General features: G+C 29.7%; 1 protein-coding gene across 6 annotated transcripts in view; it reads left to right on the top strand.

The window, feature by feature from the left end:
- LOC107452541 (dachshund homolog 1-like) overlaps positions 1–18,096 on the top strand; it is a 194,668-nt gene that overhangs the window by 151,816 nt on the left and 24,756 nt on the right. For all 6 annotated transcript variants that reach the window (XM_043042701.2, XM_043042705.2, XM_043042704.2 and 3 more), the window contains 1 exon segment: positions 16,490–16,630. In XM_043042701.2, the coding sequence (XP_042898635.1) occupies positions 16,490–16,630 (141 nt within the window).

Here is an 18,096-nt window from a genome sequence, read left to right as displayed (position 1 = left end):
GTTTATTTACAAAATAAGTTCTTGTATTGTGAAGAACTGTATTTTTATAAATTACTATGTCATATCAACAGTAAAGTACCTATTATTTATTATTTTATGTGTATTTTCATTTTTATAAAATATAATAAACATGGAAAAAAAACCTTCTTTAAACGTTGCAAGATTAGTTTACTTCAAAGTTTATAGGTTATGTTGATACTATTTAATGCATACGAACAAATTTACAATATATAGATTAATTGATATTATTGTTTTCTCAAGGGCGAGACAGTTTATTTTAGTTAGACATCTTACGGTTGAAGTTTGTTCCTTTATAATTCCTTTTTAAATGAAGAGTGTCACAATTCTTATATTTGCTGATACGTCAAATAGTTTTTAATTATGCATAATTATATAATTTTATGTAAATAAATGTGCTATATTTATACATAATTATAATTTTTTAATTCCATATAAATCTTAAATAACGCGATAGCTTTAATAATTTAGTAAAAACATTTATTTCAGTTAATGTTTTATTTCCCAAAATCAATGGGAAGAAATTTAATTTCAATTTTTCGTAAAGTTACAATTTATTAGTTATTAAAAAATTATGCTTACATATAAGCGTATGATTATTGTTCTATTTTTAACGATATAGAAAAGGGTGATTTGATTTAATAATTAGATGTGATTTAAATAGGATAGAATAAATAATTTATTCTTACGATAGATACACTTATTAGGAAATTGCGAATAATTAAATGACTACTATTAAATTTTACTACCTGCTTCTAAATTCTGTGTCTGCTGTTGCTTACTATACTACAAATTAACTAAAACATAACCGCCATCTATCGGTATAAAACATAATTACTAACTGATTGATACACCACGTAAAAAATGATTTAGTACCAATTTTTTCAGCATTAGTTACAAACTGATACTGATACATCTGAGGATAAGTTAATAAAGCCTGATATTTTTTATCTCAAATACATTAACCTGAATTAAGGTCTTAGGTAAGAGAGGGAATAAAAAATTATAAAACAAAAGTACAATTTTTTAGTAGAATCTTTTATACTTATAAAATGAAGATTTGATATGAGTGGAATCGATATTGGATTGTTTTCCAAATAAATAACGATAAAATTGGTTACCAGATTTAATGTTTAAAAATGATACCGTTTCCGAAAATTAAATAAAATTATAAAGTTCATATTCTCTCCGTCCCCCTCCCCCAATTTTAAAATGTTATTTTAAATTTTTAAAATGTTTCTAAACTTTATATTTTAGAAATAAACTAATACAAAATGTACTCTTAAATTCCATAATGCATTAAATTTCCATTCCACGTAGACAAGTCTGTGCTATGATGTGTATTTTTATGTCAGTTAATCCCATCTGCTGCAATGTTTCTTTTTTCTGTATTTCTTTAGTTTCTTTTTAAGTTGTCACGAAGTGTGGTGGAGATTTTTGTTAATAATCAATAATTGATAAAAGCAATTTATTTCCCGAGTTTGAATACGAATTAGAAACAATTGATTCGAATTGAATTATCATCTTAAGAGAAAATGTTAAAATGAATGCTTCCTTTCATTTCGTATTCACCTGTCAATGATTTATCTTTTTCTGAAATTATCAATTAAAAAAAAAAAGAATAAAGGAAACTTCATCAGTTAAAGTTTCACCTGCCTTTTCACTGAATAGGTGTGACATCTATTTCAATCAAATGCTGTTTTATCTTACTTTATTTCCTTTACCATTTCAAACCTGATTCCTCTTCTCTGGCGTAATGCCCATGAACTCTACTATTTTATTTATTATTTTTTATAATAATTTTCCTTTTTTTCACTCTGTCAGATCAGGCACATCAATCACTTGACCACCGGCGACTTCTCTACCAAATTCGGAACCAAGTCAGATATTTGCCGATCGCTTAAAGCTCCATCTGTCTTTCAGACTTTGGCAGATGAAAAAATAAAAAGAATATTTCGATGAAGGGGGGAGGGGGAGGAAATAGCACTCCAGGGAATGAGTTCTTTGGTATTCTCGTTCTTTCTCTGCTTTTGATCATCATCCCACAATCGGTTTTTTCCCCCCCATCTAGTTCCCTTATCTTTTCAGCTACTTTTCTTCTCTGGAATGTTCTAGAATAAAGTCATCTTTACTTCACTCTCAATCATATGCCTGCATCTTTATCTATTTCTGCTTTGTGTATGCAGATGTATGGTATTTTTGCGGTACACAATATGAAATTAAAACTGAAAAAAAAAATGCTGATAGTCGTGACAGCTTATTATTGTCAATTGATTGCGTTTATTTCATCTATAATTCATTACATTATATGGGAAAAAAGCAAAAAAAAACATGTATATGTCACTTTGAAAGACCAAAATTGGTGATCGTTGACTTTCATTCGTGAATATCAACAATCACATAGTCGCTTTGGTAAATTCCCAAATTACATACTAGATCTGATTGATTTATTCATCGATATTTAAATATTTATTCAATATTTTAAAGTCCAATTAGGATAGATTAAGAAAAATATCAAGTGTTGGGAATACTGGGCAAGGGTGGTGATAATAATCAGTATTCTCTACCCTCACTTTTTTTTTAGATTACAAATCTTTGTTCGGTATACACTTGTCCGGTATTCTCTACTCTGATGACTTTTTAAAATTAAGTACTATTTCCCGGTATTCCCTAAATTGATGTTTTTCTTAAGGTTAAGAATCTCTAACCGGTATTGCCAACGCCAATATTTTTCTAATCTATCCTAATTGGATATTAAACTATCGAATAAAGGTAAGTGGATAAATTAATATCAAATCGGATATAACAAATATTTTGGATATATACCTAAGGGATAATTTGATTGTTGATATTCACCGGTGAAAGTCGACATTCTTCAGAATTCGATCTTTCCGATGACTAATCATTCAAAGTTATGAATATGTTACCGTGAATGACCGAAATCGAAAGAATGTCGACTTTCACAGTTGAATGTCACCAATCGCTTTGGTGAATGTCCGAAATATTTGTTATATCCGATTCGATATTAATTTATTTGTTGAAATAATTATATATATTCGATATTTTAATATCTGACGAGGATATATTAGGAGAAACATCAGTGTTCGAAGTACCGGATAAATACATACTGGTCAGTGGCACTTGACCTTAAAACATTGATGTAGGACATACTGGGAAGTAGCACATAAATCGACCTAGTATATTTTTCGGACATTTACCAAAGCTACTACATGTGATTCTCAACATTCACCGGTGGAAGCCAACAACCACCAATTTCGGTCATTCAAAGTAACAAGTATATAAGGTAAGGTTGGAAAACAAGTTCTAATGCAGAGGAAATCCAAATCAGAGGCGATCAGATATTATAAAAGCATTTTAATAATAATAACACACAACGGCATACATTAACAAACAAACCGTTCTACTTATACCTGTTGCCACATATCCTGTACTACTGTGACATTTTTCGGCAATGCGATATAATCATACTTATGTGAAACATACAGGTAGATAATTAGTAACTAAAATCAATAAAATTTCAAAACTAATTAAATGGAATAATATACATAATTTGAGCCGTGGTGGCTCAGGGGATAAAGCGTTCGCCTTCCAATGAGGTGAACCGAGTTCGAATCCCACCGATGGCTGGTCGATTCGAATTCTGCGCCCGGCTCGCACCGACCATAGTGCTGACGTGAAATATCCTCATTGGCAGAATGATCATTTGTTAGTGTCCCCTTGCCGTTATGCTAATCGTGGGAGCTTTTTGTGGTTTTCTTCTCTTTGTAACGCAAATGCGGTCTAGTTCCATCAAAAAGTCCTTCACGAAGATAAAATTTCTCCCAATACTTCATCCAGGAGTTCCCTTGTCTTTTGGATTGGATTCAAAATTACAAGGCTGCAATTGAACCTAAATACTAGTTGTAAACTCAAAATTGGGTCGGCGGTTCAACGACGGTTACAAAATAAAATATATATAATATGAATTTGTTGATTATGGTCTTAGAAATTTTATTCAAAATATGGGATGCAGTATTTTGTTATTTTTCGAAGAATTGCATAGTTTATATTTTACTTGTGTGTTCAACGTCTTGAGCCCTAAACTTAGGCTCTACTCTCGACATTGATTTAAAATATTCATACCATCTGAATATGTATTTATCTCAATATACTCTATCAAAGAAAAATAAGATACAAAAAAACAAACAAAAAAATGTATTATCTCATTGAAAATATATGCATTTTTCCAAATTAGAAAAGAAATCTGTGAACGCATACATTCATTTACTTTTCAAAAATACCCATCGAGATTTATTTGTACCTAAATGTTAATATACACGATTTGGCTTTTTACGCCTGATGTTAATTCTGAGGGTTTAAATAGTACCTTACAAATTATTTCGATTTAGGTAGTTAAAGAAAATACAATGTATTATAAATTTTTTATGTAGTACATTTTATCAATAACAAAAAAAAGGAAAAATAATTTAAAAATGTGTATTCATTTTCACTAAATTTTTGTATTTATAAATTTGGCATTAAACGAAACAAAGTAGTATTTCTCAACTTCTACATTTTGAAGAAAAAACTGTAGATATGTTTCCTTTAAATTACTATTTCAGAAAATAAATGTCATCATAAAATTATACAATAATCACATTTTTTTATCTTTTAATTGCGATGAAAATCGAAGAAAACATTCAAATAAAATTTTGCATGCACTTTCTATTATATAATTCCGAAGATTTTAAATGTTCGATTATTTTTCAGAAATGTTACATTCGACGACCAAGTTCTCTGACATACTGTATGTTTTTATACGCATGAGGTATTTTTTTTATCCATATCAATAAAGGGAAAAAATGCTTTATAAAAACAGACATCAGCTTTATTTTTATTTGAATAATAATAATAAAAAAAAAAAACGTACGACGAAGAATTTGTTCTTGAAATAGAAATTGAAAAGTTACCACCATTGACTTATTTTAAATGTTATATTTCTTCGTGTATTGCTTGAAATGAAAAGCAAAAGTAACCTGAATTGAAAAAGAAATCAACTTGTCAAGAAAGTCGATAAAACCGAATCCTTCATCCAACTTCAGTTCAGATGATAGAAATCAATTTATATATCTACAGATTGAGCGATAAGGAATTGATACCATCTCCAAAACCTAAACACTACCCCCGTTTTCCCTTACAGGAGAGAGAGTTTTTCCGACTCAACTTCTATTTCTACTATTTTTTTTATATTTCTTTTCTTGATTTTTGTATATATTTCATTATATGTTTTCTACTTGGAAGGGAACTTTCGGCGAATAGCAAGCGGAAAAATTCTGAACGACAGAAAGATTAATCGCTTTTTCACACATCTTTGAGAAGTAGGGAGAAAAGTTGAGAAAAAGAAGAAATTACAGGCAAAAGAAAACTAACAGTTTGAGTAGTATTTTTTGGGGGTGAGAAATTCTTTTTTTTTTTTTATATTCTAAGTTTTTCATCTAGAAGGAAGAAGTGAGAGAATTGCTTTGCGAAGAACCATCTCTGTTTTTCGCCATTTCGATCTACCTACTTATTTCGTTCCGAAAATACTATAGCAATTTTACGCATTTGTTCTTTTCACAATCTTATTTTACGTGTAAAAAGAAAAAAAAGTTTTTTTTCCGGAGTCTTTACTTTAAAAAAATGAAAGATGAGTTTAAGAGTTTTATAAATTTATGTAATCCAATTCTATGACATTTATGATAATTGTGTACAAATCTGCAAGCAGAATCTCTTCAAAAGTACGCTGAGTAGAATGATAAAAACACAAATTTTATGAATAGCAGTTTTTTGGAATACGAAGTCCATTTTCGATATTAGTTTTTAACTATTTCCAAATACGAAATGTTCTTAAAAAATACGATACATGGTTATTCATAATTCCCTCCGGGGTTTCGAAGCGTTATAGTAAAAAAAGGGAAGACGAATATGAAAAAAAGAAACATATGAAATTATTCCGAAACTATTCAAGTTTTACTTACATACATTACAGGTGTTCTATGTGTGAACCCTTGGTCACACGGCATACATCAATGCGATAGTCCAGTTCTTGCCCGGAGGGAATTATGAATAACCCTGTATTTAAAATTATCTCTATTTGTCTACTATTTTAAAAACGAATATTGAAAGTATCTTTTGCATTTGAAAGACATACTAAGGTTTTATTTGAAACTATGGCTTTCATTTGTGTTTGGGCATACTAAAGGGAGTTTTGCAATCACTATTTTAAAAAAAAATCGGAAAATAATATTTTTAACTAAATATTTCTTTCATGATAAGATAGATGAGAGAGGCAGTATCATATTTAACCAATTTTATGAGAGTATTCCTGACTTGTTAGATGGAATTTACAGCTCTCTAGCCCCTCCCAATCAAGGTTTACTAGGACCAAGGCGTATTACTTTTTGAGGGTACTCCAATATACTAGATCACGATTGAGGCGTACTCCAATACATGTACGCCTGGACTAGGACATTAAGGGCACTGGACGTTCAAAATGAGAAAAATCCTTCAAAAATCCATAATTTGTTTTTTTGGGATATTAAAACACTTGACTAATCGGCAACAAAACGTGTTTAAATTAGAGTTTTTCTTACCTTTCTAGCTACAGTTCTACCTGCTGCTAAGTTCTACATTGGTGAAGTTTTAGATTAGCTAAGTTTTGTAACCGCGAAGTTATGGATCGGCGAAGTTTGCGCTGCAAAAGATTTGTCTAGCAAAGATTTGGCAGTGAAGTTTTGACCCCGAACACGTTTCGACATGCTTTTCATAGTGGCTTTTATCCGTCCAAACAGCCAACTTAAAGTCCTGCAAGTTAAACTATATAAAGATACAAATTAAAGGGAAAAAAAATCTAAAATAAATAAATAAATAAAAATTAAAAAAATTTACATTTTTTAGATTAGTTAAAAACATTAAAGGCTTAAAAGCAAGTAATTGATAATATTTAAAGACCGATTGAAAAAAAATTAAGTTAATTAATTTAGTGAATTAAGCGGAAATGATTTCTTCTACAAACCAAACATTCAGTATTTTAAATCAACATAATTATTAGAGCTACCAACTACGATCCCAATATTCTAATGGAAACTAATTCCTAAAAATGAAAAAAATCTTGAGATTATTTAGTCAAAAGAACATAGTTACGGTACAACGACTCTTAAATTATTTTTATAAAAGAATCTTTTTAATTGTTCAACAATTCCGTACAATAATTAAGGATAATTATATAGAAAATATTTCTGAAAGGTTTTGGAATAATTAGTAAAAAAATGACTGAAAACCTTTTCATAGTGTTAAAACATTAAATTTGAACTTATATTTCTAAGAGGATAAAAGATATTCTTAGAAATTATTTCTAATTTAAAAAGCTATTGTTTCTAAAACTTTTTTAAATTTATGTATGACGTACTCTGAAGTTCATAATGCTAGTTTTATTACGAATAATTAGTTTGAAGGAAGGGATCATCGTGTAATGGAATTTTGATCAAAATTTACTTTTTTTTTTATAGATCTTGAAATTTTTTGAAAAAGTTTAAATATTTTTTTTAACTTTATGAAGTGCAAAGATCGTTGCATTCTTTTACTGTCAATTTCTGCTTCTTATTGAATTCTACACCAAACACAAAGAATTGGAAAATGGACTAATTGTAGTTCGTACAAAACTAATATAAGATAAATCTGTAACAAAATTTAATTCTTTTTTTTTTATTTGTATTGTTTTATAGCTTCTCTTTATTGTTTATTGATTTTAAGCTTCGTACTTGAGAACTTTATCTCGAAGCTCTTAATTTTGAGTTTGATAATCATATCTTTTTCAAACTACTCACACTGGCTCTTTTTCCACAAAAGAACGACACTGAAAAAAAAAAAGATTCTTGTAAGAAATATTTTTTTAGTAAAAAAAAGTATTTCGAATGATTTTATGAGTCTATTCACTGAGAAAGATTGCTATTTTTGTTCGTAATTATAAAAGAAAATGAAAAGAAGTTCGAAAGCTTCCCAGCAAAGCACAGAAGGTACGGTACAGAAAGAAAAAAAAAATGCAAGACAGAGCAAGAAGGATCACAAAAATAAACAGAAAACGATAACATAAAAAAAATTGCCGGCTGCCTAATAAGAAATGAAGTGAAGGGAGAAGTTGGAGGCGTGGTTATGCTAGTGATCGGATACTGATGGGTAGGAAGTAAAAAATAATAACAATAAAAACACATACCAAGAATGAGAGGGGGTAAAAAAAAACACAAAGCGATCTGTGGGACGAAACAAAAAAGCAATAATAAAGAAAAAAATATAAGTACGTGAAAAAGAGGGTTAGACAGACTACGGACTCATTTATCACTGTCAGAAGGAAAGGAGAAACTTCAGTGGATCTGTTCTTTGCCGCTCCTCCCTGCTCCGCATCTTCTCCAGGATCACAACGGATCCCATAAAATGCCAGTGACATCTGCTGTGGGGAATACGCACCTAGAAACTGTAACATCCCCCTTCGATGCTTCGTCATCGTTTGCACAAATATAGAAGAATTTTATTTCTTTTGATTGCTGCTATTTTTTTTCCTACCCTTTCTAGGCTAGCGACAACTGAATCTGTGGCAAGTTGTTTTTTCCTCATTGTCCAGTTTATTTGCGCGGTCAATTTGGTGGCTCAATTAATGGGATTATTTTGTCTTCTGGGTTGAAATTTAGGAATTGCATTTAACAATTATAAGAAAAATCTACATTAGGATTTTATTGATGTTAGAGTTTTGCTTAAAAGGGGAAGTCTTTGTTGTCGATTATTGTTGTGCACTTTATTTTGTAACATTTATTTTTCATCTTCTTACTGTGCATAAAAATCTAATGACGCTGTCTCAATTTTCCATAGTTGTCAATATATTCTTATTGGCTGGAATAATCCCATGGTAGAATCCAGTTTTCCCACATTAATTTTCATATTGGTTTGGTTGTCATCAGCATTAAATTGATATAAATCATAAAGTTATTGTTTCCTTATTCACCTTATTCTCGATCGTGTTTCATGTTCTCCACGGTAGGGGGCAGTATTTTTAGAGGTTCTTTCAACTTCCGGTAGATTCAGGTAGAAGAATTTCTGCTGATGTAAACTAAATTGCGTAAATCCACATCTGAATGATCAGGTAATTGTATATCAATATAGGATAATTTCCCAAAGTACTTTTTTTCATATCTTCATCTGATATTTTAAAATATGAAGAACACATTTTTTCGCAAAAATATGGCACAAAAATTCACCATCCATCCTAAAAAAACAAACAAGCCATCCCGGAAGTCTTGAGTCCCTCTTCTGACGTCATAGCATTGTCGTGACTATGCTATGCATTCCGGGGTTTGTTTGTATATACTGGGGATACTCAGTTATTCTGAATTTAATTTTGGTGCCATATTTTTGCGAAAAAATATGTTCTTCATTTTTTAAAATATCAAATGAAGATATGAAAAAAAGTATTTTGGGAAATCATCCTACATTGATATGCAATTACCTGATCATTGAGATGTGGATTTACGCAATTTAGTTTACATCAGCAGAAATTCTTCCACCGGAATTTGAAACAACCTCTACAAATACTGCCCCCTACCGTGGAGAACACGAAACACGATCGAGAATAAGGTGAGTAAATATTTTTGTTTCCCTAATTTAAAGGTTAAAAGTACTTTTACTGTTATTATTATGTTTTTGATTTTGTTTAATTTCAAAATTAAGAGTTTAGGAGGATTGTTTTTTTTTTAATTATTATTATTGCCATAATCATGCTGTTGGTCATAAAACTGTGGTGCTTTAACTTTCATGACCTTCTGATTTACAAAAGGTTGTTGTGAGAATGTTTTAAAATTGAATATGAAGTTAAGATATATTTAAGAATCCATTTACAAGCACTTAATATGTGAATAAAATTATTTTTATTCCACGTAGTGTAAGTTATTTGCACATGTTCTTTATTGACATGAGACAACGAAAGCAAAAAAAAAAATAAATAAATAAATAAATAGAAGAAACTGAACAAGATAAGATAAAAAAAAGGTTTAGTTTTCCCCACAAACAACTTTAAGTAAGTCCTCATGAAGATGAAACGAATTCAAAAAGGAGGAAAACAGGAAAAAGACAACATGAAAAAGAAGAATAAGTTGTGAAAAAGTTTTCGAAGAAAGATTCGAAAAGAATTCTAAAAACATTTCTTCTCTTGCTTTTTTATGTATTTTTTCCCTTCTTTTTTCTAGTAGAAAGTCGTTTCTAGTTAAAGCATTACGTGGAATGATTATCAAAGCAATTCCCTTATGTAGACATTTCAAACAGATTTGTTGAAAACTGGTTGAATAATGGATTAAAATCAGAGTTAAAAAGTTTTTAGTTGAACGTAAATTTTTTTTATTTAAGAATAAGTTTTAATGAGTTATTGTATAAATCAACTGTTTCTACTAAATAAGGTTTTTCTCAATTTTTGAAAATTCAGTTTTATATTGTGTAAATTGTTTACATAGTCTTAAATTTTTATATTTTATTAATTAGTTTTATTTGTAACTACGGGCTCTTTTAAGTCTGATTTAAATGTAAAAAAAATATTGTTTTATATTTATTATTTGAACTTATAATCAATATATTAAATCTATTATTTTTTCGAATACCGTATAAATATAATTTTTGAATATCTAGTGTGTGAAAAGTAAGGAAGAAACTATTATATAAGTAAAAATATTTACATAGTTTACTTTTTATAAAGTTTATATATTTATTAAATAAAATCGTAAATATTGTAGATAACATTTTATTTCTTTCGTTTTTTTTGTTCGTTTTGTTCGACAAACTCAGTGGTAAATACATTTTTAATTAAATAAAACCATAACTAATGCGTATTAGTCATACCTCTATTAGTCAAGTTTGATGATGTCATCAACGAAATTTATTAGTAAGGACAGATAGTGCCTTTACGACAATTTGGCGTGGAAGCGTCTGACATTTCAGAACTTTTAAAATAGCAAATAGAAAAGCAATAAGGATGTATAAAGCATATTTAACTGAAGGTAGCACAAGAAACTTCAACTTAAGAGAACATGGATCCCCCCTCTCCAAAAGTAATGAATAAATTTGGCGACGGAAAATTGAAGCAGATTGTGCAGAAAAATAGGGAAAAGCAAACTATTAACAGCTCTACAAACTTTCTGCGAAAGGTTTCAATTTATACTCACAGGAACGAAGATTTATTGCAGAGCAATTCTAAGAGAACTTAGATTTCTTTTGCTTGAAATTCTATAAAGTACTAAACATTAAATAAAGTGACAAAGCTATTTGGCCTGTATTTTTTTTTTTGAAATATAAAGGTTAAAACTAAAATTGTGTGGTACAGAAAGCGTAAAATTACGGAAAATAAACGGATAGCTTTCTTCTAATCCGCCAAGATGCCACGGCGAGTTTCATTACACATTTCGTCCAATTTAACTGTGAGAAATAAATACTAAAATCTCACGTAACCCTTCTTCGTTTTTGACGAAACCATTTTCTTGTATTTGCTCCGAGAGAACATTTTGTCAAAGGGGCGAAAAAACTATCACCACCTTTTCGAGGAAATGGATTTTATGACAAGTAAATAACTCTCGTCGTTATTTTTCGAAAAAAAAAATACGGGTGGAATTGTTGATCACTTTTTTGAGGGCACCATACACGTGAATCAACGTCACCCCTGCAACACAAGGATGGATAGAACAGAGGAATAAATTGCACCATTCCCGAAGCGGGATCTTGAAGTGGGTATGAGGTTAACTCCTTAACCACCATACAGCACAGTCGGCTGACATCGTGATTTTACTTTCGATTGTCTAGCATTCATTTTAGCTATCTCTCACAATGCACTGCTATGGAGCCACGATGGCTCAGAGGAAAGAGCGTTCGCTTTCCAATGCGGCGAACCGGGTTTGATTCCCAGTCGATAAAAATCCCGCACCGACCACAGTGCTGACGTGAAATATCCTCAGTAGTAGACAGATCATGGGTTTGAGTCCCCTTGCCATTAGGCTAACAGTGGGATGTTCTCGTAGTCTTCCTCTCCATATAACTCAAATTCGGGTTAGCTCCATCAAAAAGTCCTCCACGACGGCAAATTTCTTCTCCACGACGGCAAATTTCTTCCAATACTCGATCCAGGAGTTCCCTTGTCTTCTGGATTGGGTTCAAAATTACAAGGCTATGGGGTTGAACATTAGTAGTCGTAAACCCATAAAATTGTATCGGCTTTTCAAAGAGTGTTATAAAATAGAAATAAAAAGCCACTTCGACGAAGTTCCAATTTAAGGAAACATTTTCGTCATACAATCGCTCTTCATCCCAAATCACTTTATTTCATGACGAAATGATTCTCAAAGTTAACAAAATGCAACTCAAGGATTGCAGAATCGTCAAAAGTGAGAGTTTAATTTTTGAGAGTACTTGTAACTATCCTCACTGTATTACGGGAGGGTAGTGAGTTAGTTTATTATACAGATTCTCCGGATTTGAGTCATGCGGATAACTTAAGTAGATTTTCTTACCGTAAATTGTAACCGTTAAATATTGTATTTTAAATTTTTAAAAAAAAATCAAAAAATGGCACCTTGAGTACTTTTTTTGAGTTAATTTTTAGGTATTTTTTAATGTAGATTCTTCCTCTCCCCCTTTGAATAAAGAATGAATGTATTAATACTGCATTAGATAAATTTTTCTTCTAAGAAATTGTAATTTTTTTAATGCAGCCAGCCTTCATGTATAAAAGTTCTTTTACTCGATTCAAATAAAAGAAATAATTTTTTTATCATTCCTGCAGATATAGATGAACATATTCCATCTCTGGAATAATCGGGATTCTTATGATCCGTTTCGAATTGTCTTCAGTTAAAAGTCAATGGCACAAGACCAACGTCCGCAATTCCGTAAAGGTCCGACAGAACGACTTCGAAATGTCCTTTTTCCGCCGTAATTCATCCAGTTTCCGATATCGTAATCCGTTCCGGTTTCCTCTCCAGGGCGAGTGACAAAGTCCCGGAGAAGTATAAAAATAATCATAACCATTTCAGGAGAAGAAATACGGTGACCCTTCCGAATGGATGTTACGATTTTTATGTACCGCTGCTCCCCCGATATATAAAAGGAAGTCATATATATTTGTAAGGGAATTGGAAATAAAAAGGCGCTGTGGGGATTTTTGTGGCCCTGGATATTAGGCTGTGCTGTTTCCGAAAAAGTATTCCAACTCAGCTGTGGTCTACTGATTATGACGTCATTCAGAGAGCGTTTATGGATGGAAGAAAACTGGAGAAAAGTGACTTAAGTACAATTGTACGAAGAAAGCTCACGGATTATTGTAGAATATTTAAAGGATAGGTTTAGATCAGTGGCCGGAAAAACTTCATTATTTTTGTAGTTTAATACAACTATAATTACTTTGTGACAAATGTAGTTAACTACAAATACTCATTTTAAATGTAGTAACTACAAACTACTTTTGAATTGTGACTACTTCACTACTTTAAGGAGACAAACGAAATGGAGAACTTAATTTACACTTATGTTCAAAATGATTTTGAATAAGATATTGACTTACGTTAAATGTAAGGAAATAATTAAGAAATATTTATTCATGTTTGCATGAGTTTGTTATTCCAAAACACTTTTATGAAAAGAAAGAATGAAAAGAAGGACATTAGTCACTTGCCATATTAAATTTAACTGTTTGTGTTATTAACAAAATTTGATTTTTCATATTACTTCAATGAATTCTGCATAAATTTAATATAAGATAATAAGCGAAAAATATATTGGAAAATAACATATTTATCTTCCAATTTGTTAATGTGAAACTGTTGATAATGCTTTTATTATAATTTCGTGATACTTTTTCTTCTACATTTCAAATCAATAATAAAAGTAATAATTGGTTTTGATTGCATAAAAGCTGATAGTTTGATATAAATGAGGTAATTTCAACGATTAAAAAGTTATATGAGATATTGATTAAACAAAAATGTAAAGAAAAAGCTAAAATAGAGTAATATAGAGTAATATTAATATTTTATTATTAATACAGAGTGATACTACATATATTAACTGATTTTTCTAACTTATTTCAAAATACTTAATGAATACTTTAATCAAAATTTACGTAAATTTTTAGTTGAATCTAAAACATATTACTAATCCATTACACTTTTATTTTGAAAATGAATTAAACATAAAATTTATCAGTTACTTTTCAAAAAAAGAAAAAATAACAGATTTAGCAGAAACAATTTTCATGTGAATTATAAATAAACTATGAATTAACAATTTTATTTTATTTACATATTTTTTATTGATGATTAAATTAGAAGTGCCCAATTAAATATGCTATTTAATGGTTTGAAATGTATGATAATCAGTATAAATTTCATAATTTCAATATAATAAATTTGAGTTATTGATAAAGAATATATCAAAACCATTTTCCAATATATTTTGATACAGATATATAAGTAACTGCAGTGAAAATATAAAAAAAAATAATTGTAATAATTATATGGCATTATAATAATACTTATATGGTAGGAAAAATAGAAAAGAAAAATAATTATAACAGCTTGTTAATCTTATAACGCATTGCAGTAATACATTTATGTGCTCTAAAAGCAGAGTTACATTAGAATATGACTTTTTCCCTGTGCTCGGGAAAATGTTGAATTGAATAAATTCTGATAACTGAATTACTTCACTTTCTTTCAAAAATCTCCTGCAACTCCAGTGAAAAGGAAAGCTTCAATGGAGTTCAACACTGCTTTATTCGCTTTTCGAGACCCATGCACTCTCTAAAAGTTATTTTATTTATTTTCCACGAAAAAGATTTATAGAAATATTTCCGAATGCTCTTATAGATATTTTTATTTCCAAATATTCGAACCATTTTATGCAGCTGTCGGGGGTGGGCTGAGTTTTTTTTTTATGTCTTTCGGATGTCGAACAAAAAAGTTGTTATCCTACTTTTATCGAGATTACATATGCATTAAAGAACGGAAAGTTCTAGATAAAACACATAATCTTGTGCCATATTTGTTTGAGAATAGTGTTATGTACATCGTATTATTAGTCGTATCGTATTATTTATTACGAAACTTTAATAATGATCGAGAATGAATTGTTTAAATTTGCAAATTAAAATTTGTGTATCAAATAAATAATCGAGTCTTGTTATGACATAAATGAAATTATTATAAAACTGTTATCTAGTTAAAGTTTGAAATCTGCTTTTTCGCAGAGTGGATATAGACCAGTAAAAAGTTAGGGGATTTTATCAATTCGGATAACTAAATTGCTTTTTTAATTGCTTGTGTTCAATTCAAATTGCTATTAGTATTTAATAATACATTTTGCTTATAAAAATAGGCATAACTAAATAATTACGAATTAAAATTTTATACTAATAACTATATCTATTTTATATTGAACCAAATAATCAAAATTAATAATTAACTAAAAAATTAATAATGAAAATTATAATTAAAAATTATAAAATCAGGAAAATTTGATAAAAATCACTCTAGAAAATTCAAGGATTTTTCCTAGTTGTTAATGGCCACTCTGTTTTAACTTAAACAAATTTTACTCGATTTTAATTCAAAAAAACTGAACAAAATTATAATAATAGCATTGTAATATATTTAGGTTTTCCCACTAAAGTTGAAAAACGTTCCATTGTAATTTAATTTAAATTTTTAATGGGTTTTTGATTAAAATATTTTTAACTTTTAAATAATATTAAAGATGATTTTGAAAAACTAAATTGTATCGACATTTTATAGCAATATATAATGATAAATCTGTCTGATTAAGCCTTCATTTTTTTACCTATTTGTATGCAGAACCATGGGTTAACTCTTTCCAGTTCACTCAAACAACTAACACGTGATTAACTCTTTTTCTTCTGTATTATTTTTGACAAAAAATTAATAAAAAAAATTTATCTGTTTTGATGGTGCCAAAAAAGGATTTTTTTAGTAGAAAATCTATTGAATTCTTTCAAACATAAATTTCAATGTAATGTAACTTTTAATTTCTTTAAAAAATAAAAAAACAAAGAAATTTACTAAACTAAAAATTGAACAAAAATACCTCACTTCACTAACCAATTGTAATTAAATAATTAACTTGCATGAGTTAATAATGAGTCAGAAATCTGATACGAAAGGCGATAGTGAACAGAGTGATGTCTTGCTATTTAAAAACAACTATCAAAACTTTATCTTTATACTCATAAGAAAATTAAGGAAATTCAATTTTCCAAAATTGTTCTGATAGAAGCAGCTTAGGCAGAGAGTGTTAAATACTTTTAGTTATTTTCAAAGATTTATCCTAGATATAATTTATAGCAACACTTTTTTTCTGTTAGTTATAAAATTTTTGAGTGTTTCTTTTTCATTTCTAGTATTATATCAAAAACGTCTAAAGAAAGAGAAAAGATCTCGAAGGAGATTCCAAGAACAATTGGAGTCAGAAGTTAAGAAGAGGGCGCAATACGAAGAAGCTCTAAGAACAACATCTGCAGATACTATACGCCTTCTAAACGGTATGAAATGATAAATAATTTTATGCAATAAAATCTTAAGAGTGTTTTGTTAATGGTATGAAATAATAATTTTTTTTTAAGTTACGCATTTCTAAAGTCTCAGAAGTGTTATATTAGCGGCATGAAATGGTTAATTGTTTCATGTAACACATTTTTGAAATCTCAGGAGTTTTTGATAATGGTATGAAATGGTAAATTATTTTATGTAACGCATTTTTTAAATTTCGAGAGTGTTATTTTAACGTTATGAAATGTTAAATTGTTTTATTCAATGCATTTTTAAATCCGAAGAGTGTTATGTGAACGGAATTATTTTATGCAACGCATTTTTTGAATTTTAGAAGTGTTAATGGAGTCCTTTTTCTGAATTAAGTATCTTTCAAAAATGCTTCCTGTGATGAAACTAAATATAAAATGGTTTTAGTCATAATTCTTTGGACGACCATTTTAATGAAAAGTTAAGAAGTGTTTTTTTGAAGACAGGATTATAAAAATCAGAGCCTATAAAAAATTTTATTGGTTCTTCTTAACACGTGGAACCCAAAAGAAAAGATTAATCTCAATTTTTAATATACATTATAAATTTGGAAAATGGCCAAGAGGGTGTGGCTGCTGCACCAACCCCCACAGGGCACCCTCAAAAATCCGAGTGTCCTGTATACATTAAAATAGTTTTCGCCAAGGAAAGCTAAGGCATTCATATATTGGCTATTAATTGATTTAATTTACTACCAAGATTCTTTTTCTTAGTCTTACTCATTCAAATGTATTGGCGACAAAAGAAAGTGTGAGAAATAATAATGAATATTAATGAATTCAAACATTAGCAACCATATAACAGTTTAAGAAATTCTGGGTTGATTTGTTAGGCACATGTAGAGGGGAATCTCTAAAAATAGATTTTATTCCGCACTCAATTCAAGGATGTGGTATTAAAAGATTACCGAGTGTATTAATGATTTTAATTTACTGAGAAAAATATTAAATAACGTAACAATTTAGTTTTTAAATATTAGGAAATATGTAATGCATCATATTTCAGCATGACAAAAAATGATGTTATTTTTAAGTATTTATTAACGCCTTGCCTGCCCTAAAAATTACGTTCATGTTCAATGTTGGCAATATTAGAGATAAGGGCCGGGATAGCCTGGTTGGTTGGACACTGGGCCCATGTCCTAAAGGGCGTGGGTTTGATCCCGTTGGCCGAAGACTCCCAGTGATAAATGGTGACTGGTGCAAGTTAAATCTGTAGAGTCACAAAGTTCTCCATGTTCCCATAGCAAACCATACCTCGTGGAAAAAGTAATTTTGCATGGCAAAGTGTGAAATTTGGGAGAAATTGATCCAGGAGTTTCCTTGTCTTCTGGATTAGTTCAAAATTACAAGGCTATGGAGTTGAAGATTAATAGTCGTAAACCCAAAATTGGGTAGGCTGTTCAACGACGGTTATAAAATATTAGAGA

This window comes from Parasteatoda tepidariorum, chromosome 4 (genome assembly GCF_043381705.1).
Source record: "Parasteatoda tepidariorum isolate YZ-2023 chromosome 4, CAS_Ptep_4.0, whole genome shotgun sequence".
Taxonomy (NCBI): Eukaryota; Metazoa; Arthropoda; class Arachnida; order Araneae; family Theridiidae; genus Parasteatoda; species Parasteatoda tepidariorum.
The sequence above is the reverse complement of the archived record's forward strand: the minus strand, read 5'-3'. Positions and strand labels throughout refer to the sequence as shown.